This window comes from Felis catus, chromosome E2 (assembly GCF_018350175.1).
Source record: "Felis catus isolate Fca126 chromosome E2, F.catus_Fca126_mat1.0, whole genome shotgun sequence".
Lineage (NCBI taxonomy): Eukaryota > Metazoa > Chordata > Mammalia > Carnivora > Felidae > Felis > Felis catus.
Genome location: NC_058382.1, coordinates 55,044,465 through 55,069,490, shown reverse-complemented (window position 1 = coordinate 55,069,490; position 25,026 = coordinate 55,044,465). Strand labels below are relative to the sequence as shown.

General features: G+C 56.0%; 1 protein-coding gene and 1 long non-coding RNA gene across 2 annotated transcripts in view; one reads left to right on the top strand and one right to left on the bottom strand.

The window, feature by feature from the left end:
* The window catches only part of CMIP (c-Maf inducing protein), a 233,918-nt gene that overhangs the window by 49,309 nt on the left and 159,583 nt on the right, over positions 1-25,026 (bottom strand). Inside the window, exon 4 of the mRNA XM_023244846.2 lies at positions 4,325-4,486. Coding sequence (XP_023100614.1) covers positions 4,325-4,486 — 162 coding nt within the window. The remainder of the gene's footprint in view (positions 1-4,324; positions 4,487-25,026) is intronic.
* On the top strand, positions 658-8,880 carry LOC123382358. The gene is made up of 2 exons (XR_006590622.1): positions 658-979; positions 8,661-8,880. It is a non-coding gene; the product is annotated as an uncharacterized LOC123382358 (long non-coding RNA).

The following is a 25,026-nucleotide window of genomic DNA, read 5'->3' as shown; positions in this document are numbered from 1 at the left end:
TATCACAGCAGCTTTCCAGCTAGGTTCCCAGGGAAGAATGGTCTTCCATGAGCTGGCCAAACGTGGTTTCGCTAAAATTCAAACGCCAGCGATTAACTTGCGAAAATAATATTAAGTGGAAGGCGTTAAGCTTGTTTAAAGTTTAGGGTTTTTTCCCTCCCCAATGCGGGATCTTCTTACCCAGCTGGTACCTGTTACCACCATCCTGTGCGTATGCGAACGAGGGAAGGAATGATCACGCGATAAATGAGAAATCACGGGAGAAACCAGAAACGGTCGAACGACCGTCTTCTTTCCTAGTTTTGTGTTGTGTTCGGTTTCATCTGTTTGTTCTTGGTGGAATGGGTTCTCCCTGGTGTCGGTTCAGATTTCCTAATAGGGCCGCGTTTGGCCCCTGGTAACATGCCGTCTCACCGGACAGTGAACTGGCAAGATGGACGGCTGTTGGGTTCTAGAAACAGCCCCACCATGCGCACCACCTGGCATCACGTTTAAGGAGCATCAGGGTATCTGGCATTTACAAGCAGCTGAAACAAAAGAAAAGCCATTGGGCCGTGGATTTGCCCAAAGGGTGAAGGTAGCCTTGGAACCCGGCCGGGGCGACGTCTGCCTCCTCAAGTCCCCGGGTTCCCATGGAGACAGCAAGGCCCTCGGGCTTAGAATCCAGGAACACACGGAAGGTGGAAGGATGTCTTTTGGAATCCAGAGGCTTTTTCTTTTTTGGACATTGGTGGAGTCTAAGCAGCCCATTTATGGCAGATGATTAAACATCAATAATTTTTCCGCCCAGGGTAGATGGAAACGTGGCTTTGGTCTTTCCTTCCGACTGACAATGACAGCTCACTATGCCTCAGGCAGTGCGAGTGCTCTCTGTAACCCTCATCCCACATCCCTCTTCTTACGATGCTTTTCCTGCTCTCCTGTCCACAGATGAGCTACCGGAGTCTCACGCGGTGCGGCAGCTGACTCAGGAGCACAGGTAAGAGACGGTGGGGTGTGGGTTTCACCCTCTCTGTCCTGATGCCCAAACCTGCATCTCTCTCTTCATTTATAAAACAATTTTTTAAAAAATCTTTATTTATTTTTGAGAGAGAGAGCCAGTATGTGAGCAGGGGAGGGGCAGAGAGAGAGGGAGACACAGAATCTGAAGCAGACTCCAGGCTGAGCCGTCAGCACAGAGCCCGACATGGGGCTTGAACTCATGAGCTGTGAGATCATGACCTGAGCGAAGTTGGATGCTTAACTGACTGAACCACCCAGGCGCCCCAGCATCTCTCTCTTCAAAAAAAAAATTCTTTTTTAATGTTTCTTTATTTTTGAGAGACACAGCATGAGTGGGGGAGGGACAGAGAGAGAGGGAGATACAGAATCCGAAGCAGGCTCCAGGCTCTGAGCTGTCAGCACAGAGCCCGACGCGGGGCTCGAAGTCACGGACCGCGAGATCGTGACCTGAGCTGAAGCTGTACTCCCAACCGACTGAGCCACCCAGGTGCCCCTCTCTTTTTATAAAAGTTTACTTTGAGAGAGAGCGAGAAAGACAGAGAGAGAGAGGGAGAGGAGAAAGCGCACGCATGTGCAGGGAAGGGCACAGACAGAGACAAAGAGGGAGAAAAAGAATCCCAAGCAGGCTCTGCATCGTCAGCAAGGAGCCCAATGCCGGGGCTCGATCTCACAAACTGTGAGATCACGACCTCAGCTGAAATCCAGAGTCAGATGCTTAAGAGACTAAGCCACCCAGGTGCCCCCCTAAAACCTGCATCTCTAACCACTGAGCTATGGTGCTCAGCCCAAGCAAGGGCCAGTCCCATCCTTCGGGCCGTGGTAGACAGCTCCGAAGGGCTCAGTCCGTTCCTCACTGCACCTGTGCACCTTCCCAGGAAGAGCCTTCGGTAAATACAGATGCTGATTTCTTTGTCCCAGTCACTGGTGGTGGCCTGTGCTGTTCCGCAGGGACACTTCTCTCTCCCAAGGCCATTTTCAACCCTGGGTGGAGAGCACTCACTGAAAACGGCCACTGAATCATAGGGGACACCTGAACCCCAAACTGAGCGGCCTCTCCACACACTGAAGTCAACAAAGGCCCGGGAGGTCAGGGATGCGGCTCTGTCTGGCCAGCGGATGGGCAGTCCTTTCGCAGAACTAACAGCCCCTCCACCCCCTCCTTGGGGATCCTGCCCACCTCCTGGTTGGCTTGGTGACACCTGGAGCCTCGTAGAAGGAGACCCCGGAGACAACTTAAGTAAAGAGAACAGGCAAATAAGCTAGCCCATATAATCTACACAAGAAAGGGCAAGGAGGAGGAAGGATTTGTTTGTCTTTCCACCCATCCTCCTAGACCCTTAAGCTGAGAGTGGTTAAGGTCAAGGTCATGACTACCGCCCATGGCAATAAAAATGGCACTTATCCAAGTGACCCTGGGCAGGTGACAACCTCTTGGAGCCTCTGTTTACTCGTCTGTACCTTTTAGTACTTACCCTGCAGGGTCCCTGGAGAAATGCTAAGTATCAGCACTAAATGCCTGCCGAAGTGGTCATCACAGAGCCTGAGTGTCACTCAGGGAGGCGTCAAGCCTTACTCGAGGGGATGCTGCCCGGGCACAGCTCTGTCCAGCTCTGTCCCTTACCAAACAACAGCTCTTACCAGTCAGACACGGTGAGTCATAATGACCCCTTGCCCGACACACAGTAGGTATACAGCAAACGCAAGCTTCTTCCCTTTTTTCCTTTTTAAATGCTTTTATCTTTTCCTACCCCAGCGCTTGGGGATCAGGTGCCTGAGAAGCGATGCAAAGGCCCATGGGCGCGCGGTCACATGTGACATAAATGCCGCCAGAGGTTGGCGACAGTGCCCGTCGGCCACCTTCCCCATCGTCCTGACAGCGAACCTGATGTCAACGACGGTGTGGTGGCGGCCGGGACTGGCGGGGCAGGAGGGGCGGGCAGGTGGTCTTGCAGGGAGAGCGAGCAAGCCCCAAGGTGGAATTTGCAGCCCCACCACTTGCTCAGGTGTACCAGTGTCTCTGGACCTGAGTTTCCCCATCTGTACAACGGAGACAGCAAGGCCCACGTCTCAGGGGAGACCGTACGACACGAGATGCCATGCTGCACGGCACCTGACACCGGCCGCCACACAGCAGACGCGTACTCGCGGTGAGCGGCCAGCCTGGGGCCTGCTTGCTGGGGCCCTTCCCCTGCTCAGGCGGGAAGCCGGGATTTCAGGTCGCACATACAGCACCCAGCCTGGCCTCCAATTCCAGGCCTTGACTGTGATGCATTTCAGAGCATGAGTCTCTGCTCTTCTGCGAAATGAAGCTGTCGCACGCCCGAGGGCACGTCTTCTGTTCCTCTACCTGCCACCGTCTTTGCAGCCCACCCTCTACCTCTTGCCATACTTCCTTCCAGGGAAAGGGGTCCTCTGCTCAAATAGCAGACATGGAAGAAGGCCCGGGCCAGTTTCCTGGACTGATGGGTGGCAACCAGCTTGGGTCTGCGGGGGAAGGGGTGGCTCCAGGCAGCAAGGGGCTTGTGCTTCTAGAAGGAACCAGGGGCTACTCCCAGGGAAGGGGGACGGGGGACGGAGGCATTGCCCTGGGGCCGTGGAAAGTTCAAACCGGGAGTCATCAACGCCAGCGTCCCCAGGGGCCCAGGCAGGCAAACAAACGAGACAGCTTTAGTACTTGTAGAGCGCGGAGAAGAGTGCCCGGGCCGGAGTCACAGCGTGTCCCCAAGTAGCCCTCGCCTACACACGAATGGCGCGGCTGGCTCTGGCTGAGCCCCCACGCTCCTGTCTGTCTCCCCGCTGGAACGTGAGCTCCAGGGGGGTGGGGACTTGTCTTTGTTCCAATGCAGGACAGTGCCCGGCACGGCACGCACCCTACCGGGGGGCTGCCTGGCACAGCAGAGTGGTTTTTCTGAGGCTCTGGGGGGTCGTGGAGGCAGAAAGCGACAGCCGCTTGGACCCCTGCAGCTGACGCAGGCCAGGGCAGGGCAAGGTGGAGACGGGTGGCGGGGGGCGGGCAGGAAGGCAGGGCAGTCTGGGGGCTTCACCGATGTGCTCTGGCTCGGGAAAAACTGGAAGCTCCTGAAATCTGCTGCCATCATCACCACCAGCCTGTCGTCAGGCCCGAGGCTAGTCCCCCCAGCTTCGGTCGTGGGGCATGGCAGGGTGGTCACCACTGCCCCTTCCCCCTGCCACACCCCCGGGACGGCCCGCAACGGGCAGACGACACAAACTCAAGTCTGATTCCGTTGCCCGGCACAGCGTTGGTGCTCGGCAGAGGGGGTGGGGGTGGGGTGTGCACAGTCAAGCAGGGGGCACGTCTTACCTCTGAGAGCAGTTTTGAGACGATTTCCAGTGGGGCTTGGTTGATGGAGTCATCCTGCAGGGGGGATGTCAGGGCCATGTCCACCAGAGTTCGGATCTCCTTCAAGACAACTTCCCAACGGCTTGGGTTACTCAGCACTTTCTTATATTTGTAAATCTTTTTCTGGTCGGGAGGGAGAAAAAGACACAAACATGTTATTGATATTCTGATGGTGGAAGAGGACACCAGATGATCAGAGAAATAGATGCCCTAGCAGGTACAAGGCCCCGAGAAACTGCCCGTGTGGACGAACCCTCCCGTGGGAAACTGACTCGCAGAGAAAGGAGAAGTCCCTGCCCAGGGTCACAGGCGATGTTTGCAGACAGGCCTTCCGAACACTAGCTGAGAAATCTCCACACTGTTTCCGATGACTTAAAAAAACAACAAAGCGATGTCTCTTTCAGATCACGTCTTCTCCCAAACGTATTCCCTAAGTTTTCACACGCAGGGAGGGTGGAAGGAAGCATTCAGGGGTCCAGAGAGAGGCTTTCTTTGCGTTGGAGGTACTGTTTCTACTCATCCCGACCCTAAGAGGTCCCTCTGGAGAGTGGAGTCCAGCTAAGAAAAAGGACAGACAGGCTTGTGGCCAGGTACTCAACCCCGGCCAGGTGGTGACAAGCCCAGTAGGCCCCCGAGAACCGCAAAGCGGACCTCAGTTTCCACCTGGTGAGTGGGACGGAGCATATCCTCACCTTTGCTCGGGGCTGCGTCCAAAGCGGAGAAGAACTGGGGCACGGGCTGCTGTCTCCCTCGATGTGAGGCGGAGTGAGTTCCGCCTCTCTGACATCATGGAAACAGCAGCCCTCGGAAGGCGGAGGTCCCAGCCAAAGTGCCTCCCGGCCCCGGCAGCTGCCGGCCCCACTGTTGCCCTGGCTTGGGACTCTCCCACTGGATGAACTCCTTCATTAAGTGCTCTGCTCCCTGGGGAAAACCTAAGTTTAGTGTCACCGCACCAAGCAGCCAGCTGGGGTGACGAGTCACAGTCTCTGAGCCAGAGTCTGAATGAAGGAGTGAGTAGGGAGGAGGTCAGGGTCCCCCACTGAGGCCTCCGGGGGGGTCTCCCTGACCCTTTTGTTTCTGAGTTATAAATTACAAAGTGATCTTGGAACCCAGCACTTTCAAGGAAGTATCTGGGGATGTGCTCCCTACCAACCTGAGTTAACTGTGCTGGGTGAGGCCTCGCCATGGCACAGGAGGCAGACTTTGGACTCAGGTAGGCCCGGTTCTATGAAGCATGTCACCTACTGAGCCTCAGTTCCTCTTCCATAAATCAGGCAGGAAAATACTTTGCGGCCTCTTTCAGGGTGTGACTTTGACAAATTCTGGACCCACGATGGTCCGCCCTCTGTACGCAGTTACATTCACAGGCAGAGTCCAAACAGAATTAGCCACTGGCAACAAAAAGGGAACCCGGGTACATAACTCGTCTCTTTGGAAAAAGAGGACGAAATGCACAACCTCCAGCAGTACAAATAGTATCTCTACTTTCTTCCCCCCATTTGTTCCCAAACTCCACGATTTTCTGGTCTCTTACTTGCTCATCAGGCCCCATCACCACCACCATCACCCACAAAGCGAACTCACATCAAAGTCTGTTTCCCTCGTCAGCCCGGATCTTTCTTAAGCAAATCAGTATGGCTGGTCCCCGTACCCCGTCTTCCACCTGCCTGCCCTTTACTCTCCCTCCTGGTCTGGCTGTGGTCTGGCAGTCACCACGCCTCATCAAGAACCAGAGAGCGATGATGCCTCTCCGAGGGGCAGCAGGCAGAGGAACCACCTGAAACACGGACTTGTCAATCACTGCAGATGCTCTAAGGACTGGAAGACGCCTCGGCGAGCTGTCAGGGGCGGACGTTCAGTGAACACAGGCGGCCGGTGGGGGTGACGGTGACAGTGAGGACTTAGTGAATCCCAGGACTTTAATGACGAGACACAGCCAGTTCCCGGAGGCCTCCCTGGGCCGGTAACCAGCCTCGGGCCTAGTTACCGTCAGCTAGGCACCACCTCTGCACCGCCTGGTCTGTGCAGAGCCAAAGTTCCCCAAGTCTAAAGCCGTGGAGACGCTTCCCAAGGCAAGAACCCGATCCGCCCCCGAAGACGAAGACTCCTCCGAGTCCTGGACGCTGTGGGTTTGCTCCGTACCCAGAGAATTGCTTGCTTTTTAAGCGACCGTGAAATGGTCACGGAAACTCGCCGTGTATTAAGCCCCAAAGAAAACCACACGATGCACACCCCTGTGTTCCCACAGCAGATCCTAAATGTGAATACGGTCTGGGCTGTAAGGGCCCTATCTTCGGATCAGCTGCAAGCTATTTACCTTTGAAAGAATAATGACTTCATTCTTTTCGTGAAAACGATGCCTGCTCGTTGTAAGCAATTTAAACCATGCTGAAACGCACAAAGAAGGGGATAAGCGAAAAGAGGCCTCCAAAATCCCACAACCTAGAAATAGCTATCATTAATCTTTGGTGAGCATTGTTCCACCCCACCCGCTGGAACTTTGCCAGAAACAGCCAGCGCGTGGGGGTAGGTGGCCGTGAGGACCGCCCGCGGCTCTCCACACTCAGACATCACTGAGACCCCGAGGTAGCAAGGTCCGGGCAAGAGGGCCCACGGGGTAGCACCAGCCCGGGGCCCACCGACACACCCCCTCCATAGCAGGGAAGGGTGACACTCTCTTGTGAGTCCCCAGGCACCGGAGCCCTTGCTCAGTGGGCATCCCCAGCACCTGTGGTCACAGAGGCTGTAGCTGCATTCAAAACCAGAGGGTCCCAGGGCTCGTGACAAGGGCCAATGCGTAATGAGCTCACGCTACCCACCAGGCACTAGGCATTCCTGGGCATCAATCAGCTCTCTCCATCCTCACCGTGAGCCGGGGAGCCGGGGGGCTGCCGCAGGCTAAGCAGCCCCCAGAGTGGACCCTAAGACAAGAACCCAAGGGCAGATGGCTCTTGACTTGAGAGGCGGTGCGGGGCACATCAGTGCAGGGTGTGGAGGAAGAAGCAGTCACTAACGGGGCACCACCAAGCATTACGACTGGGCCGCTGTGGGACCCGCTGTGAATCGCGTGGGAGCTTGAGGAGACAGTGCTCTCCGCTCCCCTCCCCCAGGGAGCGAGGACGCTGCATTTGCCCGCCCACTCTCTGGACACCTCTTGTCCAGGGCCCCGCACCGTGGACAAACTGCTCTCGCAGCCAGAGAGGAACGTGCCCCCAGGCAGAGCCACGTGCGGTCCCGGTGAGCAGCCTTCAGAGTGCGGTGGCTCAGAGGGGCACCCGCAACCTTGTGCTGTAGCCTCCAGTGTCCTGCTCACACGTACGACTCTCACGGCCAGAGAGGCGTGAGTTCAGGACCCAAGGTCACACTGCTAGAAAGGGTCGGTTCAGGAGTCAAAATCGACTCTGGTTAATTCCAGAGGTCTCTCTCTATCATGTCCATCAGGGCCAGTGCAGACAGTGGAGAGGAGAGAGAGATTCACCGAGAGACACGATGAGTGGAGGGGGTTCAAGAATGCTTGGTGGCATTCAGTGACAAGAGGCTTGGAGAACCCGAGGCCAGGCGGCCAGGGCAGTGGGGGAGGAGCTGCGGGAAGGCGGTGGGTGGGGGCAGCAGGTGGACAGTGGGGCTGTGAAATCACGGTCATGGGGGTTAGACAGGCCGCTGGCTCTGGGACAGGGCAGCTCCAGGGCAGAGGGAAGCCTACCCAGGACCCACAGGGACCCATTCATTCTGCTGTGGTGATAAATTAGCAGGTTTCATCCCCCAAAACTCCAATGAGCTCATCTGGTCATGAGTCACAGTGTGGTTGGGACAGGGACACCTCTGGAGCCCTGACTCCCAGGCTCCCAGGAGCCTGGCCCTTGGCTTTGCGGTATGATCCTCCCACTGAGCCCCTTCACCAGGACGGGTGGGTGACATCTTGCCATGTCCAGCGTGGCCACCGGATTCTTTGGTCACGGGCCCCAGAGCTCTCTGGGAGGGGCTTAAAGCAGGGGTTAGCAAAGTGCAGCGGGGGGCCCAAACCGAGCCCCCTGCTTCTATCTGTGCAAGGAAGCCAAGAATGGTCTTAAGGGTTGCGAAAGAAAAAAAACCCAAAGAACATGGGGCAGAAATCCAACGTGCCCTGCAAAGCCCCAAATATTTGCTATCTGGCTCTTTAGAGAAAAAGCTTGCCAACCCCTGGCTGAAAAGGTCAAGTGCAGTCTAGAAGTAAGTGTGCAGAAAACGGCTCAGCGTCTTGAGCCACCGGGGAGACACAGGTCCGAACGGCAAAGAGACGTCACTTCACTCCCGCCAGGCTGGCTGTAACCAGAAGGACGACACCCGGTGCTGGTGAGGATGTGGAGGAACTGCGACCCATGTACACTGCCGATGGCACTGCACACGAGGACAGCACCACTGGAAAGCAGTCTGATAGTTACTTAAAGCATCAAGCATACATTTGTCCTATGACCCAGCAATTCTATTGCTAGAAACCTACCCAAGAGAAATAAAAACAGACTCGACACAAAGACACATACATGTGTGTCCCTGGCATTATTCATAATCACCTCAGACTGGAAACGACCCGACTGCCCATCGACTGATGAACAGATAAGCAAAAAGGTGGTCTATCCAGACAATAGAGCAGTGTTTGCAATAAGAGAAGGATGGATCAGGGCGCCTGGGTGGCTCTTTCGGCTCAGGTCATGATCTCACGGTTCGTGAGTGCGAGCCCCGCGTCGGGCTCTGGGCTGATGGCTCAGAGCCTGGAGCCTGTTTCGGATGCTGTGACTCCCTCTCTCTCTGCCCCTCTCCCGCTCGCACCCTGTCTCTGTCTCTCTCAAAAGTAAATAAAACGTTAAAAAAAAAAAAAAAAGAAGAAGGATGGATCTACTCAGATGTGCTACGATACAGGCAAACCTTACAAATGTGATGCTAAGTCAAAGAAGCCAGGAGCAAAACACATTCTGTGTGATTCCTTTTATATGAAATGTCTAGAAAAGGCAAATTCATAGAGACAGAAAGTGGAAGAGTCACTGCGTGGGGCAACAGGGATTAGACTGCATACAGACACCAGGGAATCTGTTGGGATGATGCGAATATTCTGAAACTGGACTGTGGTGATGGTCGCGCTACTCTATAAATTAACTAAAATCACTGAATCATGCACTTCTGATTGGTGAATCTTAAGCTGTGTAAGTTACATTTCAATTACAGTGTTTAAGAAGAAATCTCAACCTAGGCAGGCAGAGGAGGGCAGCAGACAAAGCCAGAGACAGCACTGCTTAGTGGTTAAGAGCGCAGGTGTTTCAACAGCAGACTTAGTAGAAATCTAAGCTCTACTTCACCCATTCACCTGGCCACCCGTGTACCCAAGCCATCCACCTTTGTCACCGTCCATCCACCCACTCATCCGTCCTTCCCGGCATCCATCCACCATCTGTCCAATCATTCATCAAAAATTCCCATGATGGGCCAAGCGCTGTGTTCGGTACTAAGGATCCCCACGGTGAGCGAAGCAGACAGGTCCCAGTGCGCGCGGAACTCACAGTATGTTACTCGTACCCTAGCTGCCTCAACCGCAACTCGGGGTCAGGCTAACTGCTGCCAAAGGCTCCCGTAGCTCTCCTGTGAGGTAACATATACAAGGTACCTAGCCCCACTGCTGGCTAAACAGTTACCTTCTTATCACCTACCAAGGGACAGGAGTGAGTGGCCCGGGGCAGGTGGAACTTAGGAGGATTCCTGGCATCCGTGACTCAGCCCCGCCAGCTCCCGAAACAACAGAGCCAGCAGGAAAAGCTTCCTGCCTCCCGGGTGGCACAGTCAGTCACTCCATTGCCGTCCTCACCCTCTGCTTGTCAGGGAGGGGACGTTACCTGGGCAACACCCGCCATCTCTCCGGCAACTGCTCCCACGGCAGAGGCGACCGCAGACGCCCGGGGTTCTCCGGCCTGGGAAAGCAGAGCCTGTCGGCAACTCCACGGGAGACAAGCTGTCACCGGGAGTGTGCCCCTCACCGGGAGAGGCGTGACTCAGAACGTGCTGGAAGCACGCCTCCCGGTGATGGGGCTGCTCTGCTGGTTGCCGCAGCCTCCCAGGCTCAGGCTCGCGACAGCACGCATGCTCCCCACCACCTGTCATTAAAGGAAGGGAGGCACGGGAGCTCCTTGGAGCTGCCGAGAAAAACGAGCCAGGGAGGAACCGACTGGCTTTTAGAACTGCCCCCCGGTGGACGGCCCAAAGCTGTGCCGCCCAGGCCCCACGTCCCTAGCCCCACGTGGCTACTTACATTCAACTTAATGAAAATGAAATACGATTAAAAATCCAGTGCCTCGGTCTACTGGCCACGCTGTGGCTGCTGGAAAGCCACAAGTGGCCAGCGGCTACCATGCCGGACGGCGCAGAGAAAGACCGTCGTCACCACTGCAGAAAGTTCTATTGGGCAGTGCCGTCCTACGGTCTCGGGGTCCCCCCGCGTCCCCATGCCCCCAGAGGACCAGCAGCATGCTCACTGCCTCTCCCCATCCTCAGCCAGCACTTTGGGGCCTACCCACCTGCCCCGCTCCTCCGACTTTCCCTCCCAGGTCTTAGGCTGGTGTTCCCAAACGTCCCCTGCACACCCAGGAAGAATGGATGCTTGGGCAACTTCTCTCATTCCTAGACAGGGGCCTTTGACCTCCTCATTCCCTCACGACTCAGTATGGGCCGTGCAGGCAACTCGCCATCCCTGCCAGGCCGCGTGCTTCCGGGGGCCCCAACACTCGGGCCGCGGGTCCTCCAGAATGGGTGCCACTTCTTCAATCCTTTTAGCCTTAGGGACCATCACCCTGCCTTCAGACACAAGCCAGGCCTGTGGTCGGCCCCTGCGTGCCACCCCCACACTGCCCACTTGGCCCTGGTCTTCACCATCAACCTGAGTCAGCTCATCGCCTCTCGGCACCCCCTGTGCACGTGCACAGAGACGCTAATTTAGCCAATCCAGTTACTGAGCTGTTCCCTGCTGGTCCAATTAATTAACAGATGGATTCATCAGTGATTCCCTTCCAGGGACTCGGGATTTTCACGAGGAGCAAGGGTAGGGACACCTGCTCTGGGCACTGGCTCCACGGGGGCGCTGGGAGTAGGGGAAAGGACACAAAACGAGACACAGGCCCAGCCCTGGTCCCCCTGTCGGCTGGCACGTAAACCAGGCCCCGACTCACGCTAACAAAGCTACGAAACACAAACCGCCGGCTACCGCTTACCCGGTGCTTACCATGTTCCAGGAAAAACCACCCTGACTGGACACAAGAGCCTAATGGTTATCACGCCTGGAGCGCTCTCCGCGGCCCAGGCCCTGTGTGAAGCTCTTCGTGGAAAATAACTGCTTTGAAGCCTTGCAGCCACTCAACTAGACATGTGATAGAACCAGGCCCATTTGATGGATGAGTAAACAGAGGCCGGGAGCGGTTAAGTCAGGTGGCAAGCAAGAGCCAGGGCTGGAACTGAGAGCGGCCTAGCTGTGGACCCTCAGGGCCCGACCACCAAGCCGCTCTGAGAGGCATGCACCCGAGAGTTCCTCTGCCTTGATGGATGCTGCCTGCTGCCAGGAAGCTGAGAAGTCCTTGCAACTGGAGACTCAAGGCCGCCCAGGGGCAGTTCCAGACTGAGTGCAGCTGGGTGCCCAGCTGGCATCTGCCTGGAAAGCCGGGTCCTGGGGAGACGGACAACCTGCTTGAAAGAGGGGAGAGGGCATGGGCACTCAGCCCCCCGCGCCCCTGCTGGGCAGTCTCTCAGCAGTCATAACTGCTTCCAAGGAAACAGCAGGAACTCGGGCACGGTGTCCTGCTCGTGGTCTCGGGGGCATCGGCCGGTTGCCTGGGCAACCACGCATCTGGCCGGCGAGGAGAGGAACGGGCCTTGGAGCCAGGCTCCCCGCCGGGTACTACAACCCACCTGGCATTTTGGGGCCCGCCAGACTCTTGGCAAAATCCAAACATCACACGGATCCGTTTGATCACATTTAAAAATTGCATGTGGCCGTTCTTCTCACTGAGCTCGGAGCTCCTTGGGGGAGGGATTGTGCCTGGTGTGTTTCTTCACGGTTCCGTGTGGTCACTGGACCTTCTCAGGGGCCCACGGAAAGTGCTCTGAGTGTTTGTAAAAGGGAGGAAAACAGAAACTGGAAATAATGGCTGACGCGTACCAAGGGCTTCTGCCGTGCCAACACCGAACCAGCCTTTTCAAACCTGCCAGGTGCTCCTCAAACCCGTGTGGGGAGTCTTGTTAAAAGGCAGATTCCAACTCTGTAGAGCCAGGTGAGGCCCGGGAGTCTGGATTTCTAAGAAGCTTCCGGGTAAGACCGATGTCCCCGATGTCCCCTACGAGGCGGACAGGCGCACCCAGTCCCCATCATACACGGGAGAAAGGGGATGAGGGATTAACAGCTTGCCTGGGGTCACACAGCTGGTGTTGTGGGTTCTGTCCCCCAAATGATACGTCCAAGTCCTAACCGCTGGCATCTGTGACTGTGACCTTATCTGGAGTTAGGGGTCTTTGCAGGGCAATCAAGTGAAGGTGAGGTCAGGCTGCATCGCAGGTGGGCCCTATGTCCAGCGACTGGGGTCCTTACGAAAAGGCCACGTGAAGAGTCACAGATACACAAGGGAGAAACGGCCACGTGAAAACGGAGGCCGAGGGTGCAACGAAGCGTCCACAAGCCAAGCAGCTCCGAAGAAGCAAGGAAAAGGACGTCCCTTAGGGTGTCTGGATGGGGGCTCAGCTTTGTGGACGGGACACGTTCGTCTTGGATGTCTGGCCCCACTACCCTGAGAGGATGAGTGTCTGTTGTTTTAAGCCCCCTGGTCGGTGGCGCTTTGCCACAGCTGCCCCAGGAAACCCACAGCTGGTACGTGGGAAGCAAGGACGGACCCCGGGAATCCTGGCTCCTGATGGCTCCCTCCATCCGCCGCAGTCACTCAAGCCGACCCCTCCAGCCCTTTTATTTTACAAAGCCGGAGCTGGAGCCCGTCTGCTGGGTATGTGGAGGTGTGGGAGGGGGCACGACACCCAAGGTGCGTCAGCAGCCTCTCCCACTTTGCCTTGTTGTGGAATTTGTAGGGTTCTCTCTTCCTGGGGGACACGTGACCCTGGCGTCTTTCTCGCTCCCTCGGAGGGTGGAAATGCTAGTGTTCATGCTCGACACCCGTCCAGCCTGTTACCCCAGGGCATGAGCCTGGCCCTGCGTTGGCTGCACACCTGGGTACCCGCAACATCAGCCGTGTCTCAAGGAGCCACCTGCACACCCAGGGAGGCGGCAGGGAGAGCTCCCGGACTCAGTCAGGACGCTAGCACAAGGCCACCTCAGGTCCTTGGCAGAGAGGAGTCATGAGTCAAAACGGAACTCCTTTTCCTTTTATGAGGGTCACACATGAGCCAAGGGAACCCCATCACACCGGCTGACGGCCCAGGGCTTCCTGCGGCGGGCACCGTGCTAAGTGTCGTCCCGAGACAACCACTTCAGGGTTCTCAATCCTGGTCACACGTCAGAGTCACTAAGGGGGTTTAACAATATTCCAATGACAGAGTCCGATCACGGGACAAGCTCATCAGGAGGGTGTTGGGGGCGAGGTGGAGCCTGGCACCCATATTTTGGGGGTCACTGGTAAATTTTAAAGTATATTTAGGGGCATCTGGGTGGCTCCATCGGTCGAGCATCCGACTCTTGATTTCTGCTCAGGTCATGATCCCAGGGTCGTGGGATCGAGCCCCACATTGGGCTCTGACGGTGAACATGCAGTGTGCTTAAGATTCTCTCTCTCTCTCTCTCTCTCTCTCTCTCTCTCTCTCTCCCCCCCCCGCCCCACTCATGTTCTCTCTAAAAATAAAAAGTGAATCTTAAAAAAATAATAAAGTATATTTAAGCACCAATGTGCACAGAAGCATCATTCACAGCAGTGAAAGGGTGGGAACAACTCAAGTGTCCACGGATGGGTGGATGCACAGACAAATGCAGTGCATACAATATGGTACGTATAAGGAAGGAACTACAGGTACTAAAAGGAAGGAAATTCAGACACACACGAAAACACAGATGAACCTTGAGGACATTACACTGAATGAAACAAGCCAGTCACAAGAAGGCAAATACCATATGATTGTATTTACGAGAAGGATCCTGAGGGGTCAGTACTGCCGGTCCAGTCTAAGGGGGCAAGCGCGACCCCACGGTACAGACAAGGAGACCACAACGTGGGGGAGGGGTGGCTGCCCACTTGGGGTGAAAGCCAGCTGTCTGAACCAGGACCCCTCCTCAGGTCTCCTGCTTTCCTTAGTCATGGTCAAGGGAGACTGGGAACACACACAGGTACGGCCCGGGACCTGCCCACAGCATTCTGGGAACACAACCCTGTCTCCACCTGGCAGTAACCCCAGGGAAGGCCGCTTCCCCAGGAGCCCCCTGCTGTGGAATACCATCGAAGATAGCCAGGAAGGGGCTGCACGTGCCTTCCGGAGTGATCACAGCACCCTAGGGAGGCCGGCAGGGAGCCCCAGTTTCATACTCAGCCACACCCTCCCCACCCTTCACTGGCTTGCCTCCCCCCACCCCCACCCCCCCGGCCTGTCAGCTCCTGGGAACTCAGAGGCTCAGACAAGGCCCCTGTTTTGACTCTTGGGAACACGCAGTACAATGAACCAAGCGCGGGGCATATCTGATTTTGGACTTCTGTCGTGTGCGGCCTCAGGCCAGTTCTATCACTTCTCCGAACCCTACTTTCCTCATCTGCAAAATGGAGATACGGGACTGAATGCGCTATTTCGGGCTGAATGCCCAGCACTTTGCAGGTGCTCAGTAAGTGGTACTGTTGAGTCCAGCAGGACACTGACTGAAGACAGTCCACCTCTGAGGAAAAATATGGGAGACGAGAAACCCCCATCGGCGGAGACGTGCTTGAGCCCACCGTGGCCCCCACGCACAGCTGTCACAAGAACGGAGGACACTAGGTCTGCCATGGGCTCCACGTCCACGACAACACTAAACGTAGCAGCAAACACGCCCACACACACACACGTGTGCACATATATTTACACACACGCACTCCGCAAACAGGATCCAACTCGTAGCGGCGGGGGGGAGGGGGGGGCCACAGTGTCAGGCTGATGACAGCTGTCTTCCTGCAGAGGGAAGTGGCTTGAGGGAAAACCAAGGGGGGAGGATGGGCTTCAGCTTTATCCGTAAATTTTCAAATTGTCACAGGAAGCCTTATCCGTGTATTGTGCATTTATTTCATTCAAAAGAAACTTAAAAAAAAAAAAAACCCAAAGGTTTCAGAAACTGGAACCATGGAGGCGGTGGTGTCCTTTCCACAGAATTTTCAAAGCGGTCAGAATCCCACATTCTTAGAACTGGAAGGGATCTGAGCTCCTATGTTTTTGACTTTTCCATGTTCCTGTAGATTACCTGGTTTTTGAAATAATATGTTCACCGGGAAAGGGAATCATACAGACGGTGTTAAGGGCGGAGAGTAAAGGGCACCAGAATTCCATCGTGGGGCTCACGGCCGGCACGTTTGTGTGCTGGTGCCCGTGATGTAACGGGTTCCCTTTCTGTGTGTACGTGTGCACACACGCACGCACGCACGCACACACCAGCATAAAAGTTTGCATAAATTTAGCCCACGCCATATACGTTGGCGTTTTGTTAACCTCACCTCTGTCTCCCGTGCCGCCTCCCCCACCCCTGTGGCCCTGAACCCGTGCTAACACCACAACGGATACTAGGGTTCGGCAAACGTTTTCTGTAAAGATAACAACATTCCAGGCTTTTCTGGCCACACTCTGCTGGGGCAGCGTGAATGGGTGGGGCTGTGTCCCCCCAAAGCCCCTTTCTTCATAAAAACGGGCGGTAGGCTGGGCAGTGTGCTGCCCCTGGCATGTATTCATTCAGATCTTTCCCCACGGCCACACATGCAAATACAGAGCTTTATTTTGGTCCTCAGCTTTTGCTGTTTTGTCCCCCGTTTCATTGCACAAAAGGAGCATCACGTTATACACAGATTCTGCGTCTTGCTTCTCCTCTCCTAACCCCCGGAGGAAGGCGCTCCAAATCAGTACAGATCTCCCCACGCTGTGTGTTTTTGTAAAGCCACCTCGAGTCTCACTGGGCAAAGGTAGCATTTACATTTAGAAAATTAAAATGAAGCAAAGGGCAGTCCTCCAGCCTGATCTCAGCCCTCTGGGCAAATCCTCCTGAAGGTCTTTCTGGCCATGGCCGTCGGTGGCCGTGACCGCCATACCTGAGCGCCCGCCCTTCCTGGCCAGGCAGCTTTACTGAAGAGCCCCTCCTCGGGGGCCACACCACCAGGGTCTCCAAGAAGGCAACCCACCCATCCTCCCCAGCTCTCCAACATCCGGAGCCCCGTCCCCACCCGTCCGAATGATAAACGCCACACAGTCACTGCACATCCCAGGCATGGCTGAGACCCCACTTCCCAAACTTGCCGCTTAAGAAGATGCTATTACTTTGCGATGACTTTTCCAGGGGAGTTCCTGTGCCCGGAGAGCGCATTCGACCCTGAACACGGACTAAAAACAGCAGTGGGGGCCTCTCGCTAACCCTGAATCGGAGATGCCATTTTCTGAGAAAACACCCCTGGTTAATAGCAACCCACCAAATAAATTTAAATGTACAAATACTGTACCAGAAGCTGCTCTCTTTCTCTGCCATGTGGGAGGGGCCGGGCCCTAGTGAGGTTTGCTCCCTGATATGCAGGGACAGCACGGGGCCCTGTTTCCTCAGGGCCTGATAAAGGGAAGTCTCTATCCCAAATAAGGACTTCCCTTGCTCGGCCTCAAGCTGGTAGCATCTCAACCCGGGGTGGGGAGAGGGCTCCGGTGTTTGTCTCAGAAGTTTATCTAGTGCTCGCATTCCTTCAAAGGGCATCGGATCTGTTCATCTCTTTGTTTGGGAACCCCTCCATTCCTAGTGGGCCTCCTCTTCTGGGCCAGAGCCACGGCTCCTTCTACCAAGGGCCCTAGTTCACAGGCTGGAAAAGAGTTCCCTAACCCACTGCTGCTCTCCAGTGTGCATGTGCAGACAGGTAGCGGTGGTGAGAGGTCTACCCCGCCTTCCGGAGTAGGGGTCTTCTGGAGGGGTGGCACTTACATGGAGGCTGTCCTTGCCCTGAAGAGGAGGGTCCTGCAGACAGGCACACGGAGAGCTCTCCCTGCCTGGGGGAAGCTCAAGATGGAGGCAGGAGAGGGGCTTGGGGGGTTGGGCGGGGGTTCATCATGGTGACTCTCAGTTATCTGCACACGCGGAGGAGATGCTGGGAGAGTGATCCAAAAGTTACGGATACGTTCAGCTGTTTACGCTTGATTTTGGGCCAAGAGGAACCCAGCAACAGGGTGCAGAGGTCACAGAAGGAGGCTCAGACCTGGGTCTGAATTCTGGCTTGGACACACAGGGAAGTTATTTCAACTGATGGGCAGCTTTCTTGTCTGTGAAAGGGGGATATAATCCCCACCCCTCTGCGACACCATATGGCCTCAACAGGACAACACAGGTGAAGCAGAGGGAAAACAGTAGGCACTCAATAGATGTCTGTTGCTCTTCCCCCTTTCTTTAAGCTACTGTAGCAGGTCTTGAGCCTCGGTGGGCATCAGAGTCACCTGGAGGACATTCAGGATTATGGGACAGGTCTGCACGTCTCCTAAATTTCCAGGGGAAGCTGATGCTGCTGGTCTGGGAACCCCACTTTGAGAACCACCAGTTCAGAACCCCTCTGTCCGTGGCTGGGAGAAGATAAAGAGCATTCTAGTTCCGAGCGGATGGTGACAAAGGCTTCAGAGCCAACGGACGCGGATGGGCCGCTTGGTCAATGCTGACTTGGCCCCCGACTTCCCGGGTGTGCTTTTCAGGGTCCACGCGTTCCTGAACATCTGCTCCAACCGGAAATCAGATTCCATCCACACTGCCAAAGGGTCTTATCCAAACATCTGCCTGGCGCCCCGTGTTTCTCTGACCGCCCCCCCCCCCGCCCCACCAGACAACAAACCACCTTGGCCTTCTGCCAACTGTCAGGGTGGCTTCCGCTGCCCCCCAAGGGGGTTTCCGTCCACTTCAGCGTCTTCTGTGAAACCGTCTCTGGCTCTGAGAAGGCACCAGGATTCTCGAGGGAGGGGGGCAGGGGTGATGGCCACTAAGGCTGCAGGGGGCGGGGGGGGGGGGGGGCTCTGTCTTCGTCTCCCGGTCAATTAGCCTCTCTCCACAACACCGTTCCATCCAGAGGGTTGAGCTGGCTGTCCCGCCGGGTATTTTATGATCATCAGGTGAGGCGAGGCCCTAATTCCTCTGTGGGGACAGGTGCTGCTCTTTTTGGAGTCTGTTTGGCCTGGTCTCCGAGCCAACAGAGCTAACAGTCGGGTAGGAGCCTTGGAGGCAAACAGAACAGAAGGCCACCTTCCCCTTGAGGCCAGACCACCCGCCGCGGCCCCAGCGGAGAGCGAATCGGCGTCCGCCTCTCCGGGGCTCCCTCCCCACCAACCCCACCACGAAAGGGTGCAGACTCCCGCAGAACGGAAGGTCTTGCTAGCCAACATACTGCCTCCCGTTTGTTTTAAAGGCTCTTCTTTAAAGAGACAGAAAGAGAAAAAAACCCAAAAAACTCTGCCTTAAAGGGCAGAAAACAAGTTCACCCGCAAACCATTTACGTGAAAAAACTTCCTTGTATGGTGACTCATCGGCCCCCATCAAAGCGAGCGTGGGATGGCACACCAAGGCTCTGGTCCCCCCCTTCCTTGTCTGGGGGGGTGGGAAACAAAGCCAAAAACAAAGAAAAAAACCCAACAGCCCACAAATGCACTTCTTTCTTGGCCATGTGGAGAGCCGGCTGTCATGTGCCATTCCCGAGGCCCAGGAAGACCTTCACACACAAGGAGGTGGGGGTGTCTTGGGCGGCCAAAGCCCAAGGCCGGCCCTCTGGAGGGGGCTGGGAAAGCCCTGGCTGGGGCAGGAGGGCGCAGGGAAAGGCCTGCTACCCAGGAGATGCCGGGTTCCTGCCCTGTGGCCTGGGGCAGGTCATTCCACCCGGGGGCTGGGGGGCCCCCAACTCCAGGTTCTTGACCCATCAACCGGGGATGGCTGAGGGGGGCGGGGGGGCGTCTGAAGGGGTGGGGGTTACACAGCCGGCTGTTCTCACTGCCTCTGGGCGCCCAACAACTGTTATCCTACCGCCATCCTTTCTCTCAGGAACTCGGTTTCCCCGCGTACACAACAGTGTTTTCCCTTTTACCGGAAGATACAAGGTCCCACCCAGTTTGACCCTCGTCTGAACGGAGTACTACAAAGCCATAAAAAGGATCTGTGTGGGCTGACACACAGATCGCCGTGATACGTAATTCAGGGTAAAGGAGAGAGGAATCAAACAGCGTGGGTGAAACGATCTGTGTGGCGCCTGAAGAGGGACATTCAGAGAAACTTCTGGAAGGCCCCGGGAGACTGCTCACAGGCCTGCCTTCGGGAAATGGGGCGTGGGGAAGAGACCCCCGCCGTGTGCCGTTCAGAATCGCCACACGCTCCCACGGCCCGCGTGTTCCTCGAGTGTCCACGGAGGGTGCCTGGGGGAGCGGGGGGCTGGCTGGAAAGGGGCATGAGGGAAACTTCTGGGGTGACAGGAATGCCGGTGGTGGTTATTCAGGTGAATACAACAGTCAAAACGCACCACACCCCGCAGTCGAAATGCAAGCATTTTGTTAACATGTAAATAAATTATTGCTTGTTTTTTTTTTAACTTAAGATGTGTTAACGGATTTATGGGCAGTGGGAAATTTTTTAGTTCTTTTTGTCCTTTTTAGTATCAAAAAAGCCTTCATAAATAGGATTTTTAAAAAAAAAATTAACATTTATTTATTTTTGAGAGACAGAGTGCAAGCAGGGGAGGGGCAGAGAGAGAGGGAGACACAGAATCCGAAACAGGCTCTAGGCTCCGAGCTGTCAGCACACAGCCAGACGCGGAGCTCGAACCCGTGAACTGTGAGATCACAACCTGGGCCGAAGTGAGACGCTTAACCAACTGAGCCACCCAGGCGCCCCCATAAATATGATTTTTAAATGTCCTCTGCCGGCGGGTGTATAGCTTGGGATGACCACTTTGGAAATCTCTGGGCAGTGTCCACAAAAGGGACCCTAGGCCTGCTCTATGGCCTGTGCTCAACAAAAGACATGTCTGTAAGGGTCCTATTTGCAGTAGCCCCAAACTAGAAATACCTTTGCACAACAGGACAAATTAACAGAGCCCCTTCATTCAACAAGAATGCCACGCAGCAGAGCAAATGGACACAGTAACGCTGCCCACAACAGCAGAGAGAAATCTTCTAATTTTGAGTCAAAGGAACCGGTCACAAAAGAGTTCAACACATGTGATTCCATTTATACCAAGTTCAGATACATGCAACACGAATCTGTGCTAATAAAAGGTAGGACAGGGGACTTCTGAAGGGGGAGGTGGGGGGCGGGGAGCCGAGGAGACACCTGGGAGGCAGTCGCTCTGTTTTTCAATCTGGGTGATGGTTCATCGGGTCAATTCTGTGAGAATTTGGGAGAAATTCATCCAGCAGTAACTCTTTCGATGCGTGCACTTTTCTGAATGCAACGCCTTAGTGAAAAGTTTACTTAACAAACACACTAACACGCCCCATGTCTGTGCCTGAGAGAGCTCTGGTCAGGGAACGTGGGCCCTCCTCTGCCTGGCTGGGCTCAGAGACCGAGCACTCCGGCTCAGATCCCAGCTCTGCCTGGTTCTAACTGTGCAACCGTGGACAAGCCCTGCACCCTTCCAGCAACTCCTTCTCGAAGGGCCTGATCAGACTCGGGGAAGATTTCAAGAGAGCACACACAGGAAAGCCCTCAGCACAGCTCCTGACATTAGTAGGTACCTAACCATCGTTCTCTCTACCGTAAAGAAAGCCCGCGAGGGCATGTGATCTCCTCCCTGGGGTCACCCAGCCCTCTGCCACTTGTTAGCCTCAATCCCTGATGCTGCCGTGACTATTAGTTACAGGGCCCCGATGGCCCACTGAGGGCCCCAGCGACCTCCCCTCAGTTCCACTGCACACAAGTGCCGGAGAAGCGGCCTGGAAGGACCTGTGCCCCGCCACGCTGTCCTGGCTGGGACAGCCCCGCCTCCTGGGAAAGGTGCCCTTTTCACCAGTCTCCCCGAGTCCCTGTGACCCCTCTTAGGAACGCACAGAGCCCTCCCTGACCAAGTGCCACAAATTAATCTGGATGGAATTCTGGCCTTCCCGACCTGAAGGAAGCCAACCTGTGGCCAGGCCCATAAAAGGTCCGAGGCTGACTTCTGCCCATCCTTCTCCGGCTGCCCTGTTTTACCTCCCTTCGCAGAGGCAGACAGGTGACAACCCGTGACTTTCTCAGGCAGGGGAGAACCAGACCCAGCGTCTGTCTGGAAGCTTGACAACTTCTCCCACAAACAAGCCCCAAGAAGCAGAGGTCAGAGCCACCAGGCTAGACGTGGGTCGCAGCCACGCTCCACACACCATGCTCTAGGGGGTCATGAAGCAGGGTGGGCGGACGCTTTCACTCCCTCCTTCACCTCAAGTCTGGCAGCAGCGGCTCTGTTGGCAAGAGTTCTGCCTCAAGGGAAAAGAGCAGAGTGATTGATTAGCGATGCCTGTCATGGGCTCCCTGGGGGCTGGTGGCATGAGTGGCTTGCACGGGCCTTCCTTCTTCTGGAACTGTCTGCTAGGACCCTTCTACGCAGAGGGAAACAGGGTCTTTGGTCATTAAAGCAGAGTAAGAATAATCAACGTCGATCTAACACTTTGTCACACGGCAGATGCCCTTCTTTCACATTAAATTTTTTTTTAATGTTTATTTATTTTTGAGAGAGAGAAAGAGAGTGAGACAGAGTGCAAGTCGGGGAGGGGCAGAGAGAGAGGGAGACACAGAATCGGAAGCAGGCTCCAGGCTCCAAGCCGCCGGCGCAGAGCCTGACGTGCGGCTTGAACTCACAAACCGTGAGATCATGACCTGAGCTGAGGTCGGGCGCTCAACCGACTGAGCCACCCGGGCGCCCCTGGCAAGTGCCCTTCTAAGTTCTTTGTTGCTATGGACGCATTTAATCCTACAAGAACCTAGTGAGTTTGGTCTTACTGTGAGCCCCACCTCGTTTAGGAAGAAAAGGAGGCCAAGAGAGGAAAGAAACTAGCCCAGGGCCACATCACCAGTGACTGTGAGAGCTGGGATTTGAACCCACGCAGCTTGGCTGCGAGCTCTCACCTTTGGGCACGCAGAAATTATTCTTTTGGGAGCAAACTGGCAAATGTGGTAAAAGCCACAAAATATACCCCTACTCTTCCCAGGAACCACTGTTCTGGAAATCTGCCTTAGAAAAGTGTTCCAGGGGTGGTTTAGTTGGCTGGGCATCCGACTCTTGATCTCGGCTCAGGTCATGATCTCATGGTTTTGTGGGTTTGAGCCCCACATCGGGCTTTGTGCTGACAGCATGGAGCCTGCCTGGGATTCTCTCCGCCCACCCCCCACCCCACCCCCCGCCGCCTCTCCCTCGCTCATGCTGTCTCTGTTTCAAATAAACAAACATTAAAAAAAAAAAAAAAAAAAAGTTCCAAGGAAGTAGGAGCTTAGATTCGGGAGAAACGCATGGCTGCATTATCCATAATTGAGGAAATGGGGAATGGCCTGAAAGCCCGACCACAGTGAGTCGTTTGGTAAATCAGGCCAAAGTCTCTTCACAGATGTTACGCAGCCATTGGATGCACGTGGGCCTGGACGCAACGAAACGCTTCAGCTGCAACGCTGTGCCGAAGCTGGTCGGACGGTCGGTGCTGTGCACCTGGCCACAGCCGCCAGAGCATCTGCGCAGAGGCAGATGAGGCCTGGAAGGGTATTTGCAAGAGCGACATCGGTCACTGGGTGGGGCCGGCAGCAGCAGAGTGCTCTGCCCTCGGTGTGGCCGCAAAGGCGTTTTCAAGGTGGCTATACAAAGCATGGGGAAAGCGAGAGGAAGCAAGACAGGGAGGAGGGCAAGGGGGACGAGGGGGGAGCGGGGGCCACCGTCTTCCCTCCGGGCCAAGGGGCGTCGTGGCTGGAGCAGGCCAGCCCACCAGGAGCCACACGGGAGGGTGGGGTGGCCCAGGGCAAAGGGGAGTCGGGAGCAAGCTGGGTGTGGGCACGTAGAGCCAGGATGCTGGCATCTGGGGATACTGGGGACACAGTGTGTCTGGGACAGGTGTGGAGGCGGGTTGGTCCTGAGCTTGACCTTCCGGGCCCGGCACAGGTGGTCGGACAGTGTATCCTGGGGCACGCGGGACAGGGTGGGGCCATCAGCCCCGACCTGTGAGAAGCGGGACTGCCAGGCCAGAGGTTAATTCATAGAATCCTTGTGGTGACGTCTGGGAGACAGAAAAATGAAAAGCTCTCATGACATGGTGTGTCAGACTGAAAACTGAGACCCTACGTGTGTGACACAGCAGAAGAGAAAGGAGGCAAGTCAGGCAGCGCCAGCTCACAGGTGTGAGGAACTGTCCAGCGTGTGTGTGTGTGTGTGTGTGTGTGTGTGTGTGTGTGTGTGTGCGCACAGGCACGCAGACACGTGTGCAGCTGGGAGCCGCATTCTCAGGGGTTAAGTTCCCAGGTTCTGGACTCAGAGTTGTGTCTCAGCCCCAGCTCCGCAATTTAATAGTTTTTTGCCCCCAAGCAAGTGGTTTTACCCCTCAGCCTCAGTCTCCACATCGGGCAACTAGGGAAATTCGAGGCCCAGGCTCCTCCGCAGATTTGTGAGGGTTCAATGGGGTGACAATGGCCACCTGCTGCTTTGGCTGAGGGGGGAGCTGGATGAAGACTCGGGACACACGTGCTGGGGGACTCCAGCTCGGGGAGGTTTGCGGTCGCGAACAGAGGCGTCAAGGGGCCACAGACGCAGGACTAGAAGTGGCTCTTCCCCCGGAGGAAAGGCCCACGAGGGAAGAGGGAGGGAGGTCTGGAAGGAAGGTCATAGTTGGGGGCGATGGCACCCGCTGTAGGGTCCACCCTCCCCCGGGGAGCTTCCCTCTAGGGGAGGAGCATCAGCTCTAGGGCCCTCTGTCCCTCTGACCTGGTTGCCCGGGAATCTTGGCACCAGCTGGGGCTCCCCACCCCATGTGGAAATGGGGCGATGGGTCCAGCCTGCCAAGTGGGGTGGCCGGAAGGGAGAGGGAACCTAGGCTCCCGGCTGCAGTTTTCACCTCTGTGCACCAGGGACCCGGATGGTGGCTGTGCCTTGGCGGGGGCTCCAAGCACAGGACCGGCTCACCTCCACGTCAGGCTCAGTGGCGGCCTGACGTGGACGCTGACTGGCTGTCCTTGGCGACGTCCTTGGCCGGCTCACCCATGAGACGGGGTGGTAAAGACCTGGAGGGCCGCGAGAAGATTCAGGAAGCGAATGCGCGTGAAGTGGCGGGCACGGCAGGGCTCAGAAACCCTCAGGAACGGCCAGCCACCCCCTACAGGTAGGGCCCTCTTGAGGACACTTCCTACCCCGCCCCAATTCTAAAACACGCCTCACGGGGGGCAGTGCCACGGCTGGGGGGCGCTAAGCCGCACTGATGGGGTGCCTGTGATGCTGTCACAGCGGCCACGCCTGCCGGCCCCCTTCCAACTGCTTCATGCACAGCGGAGCGTC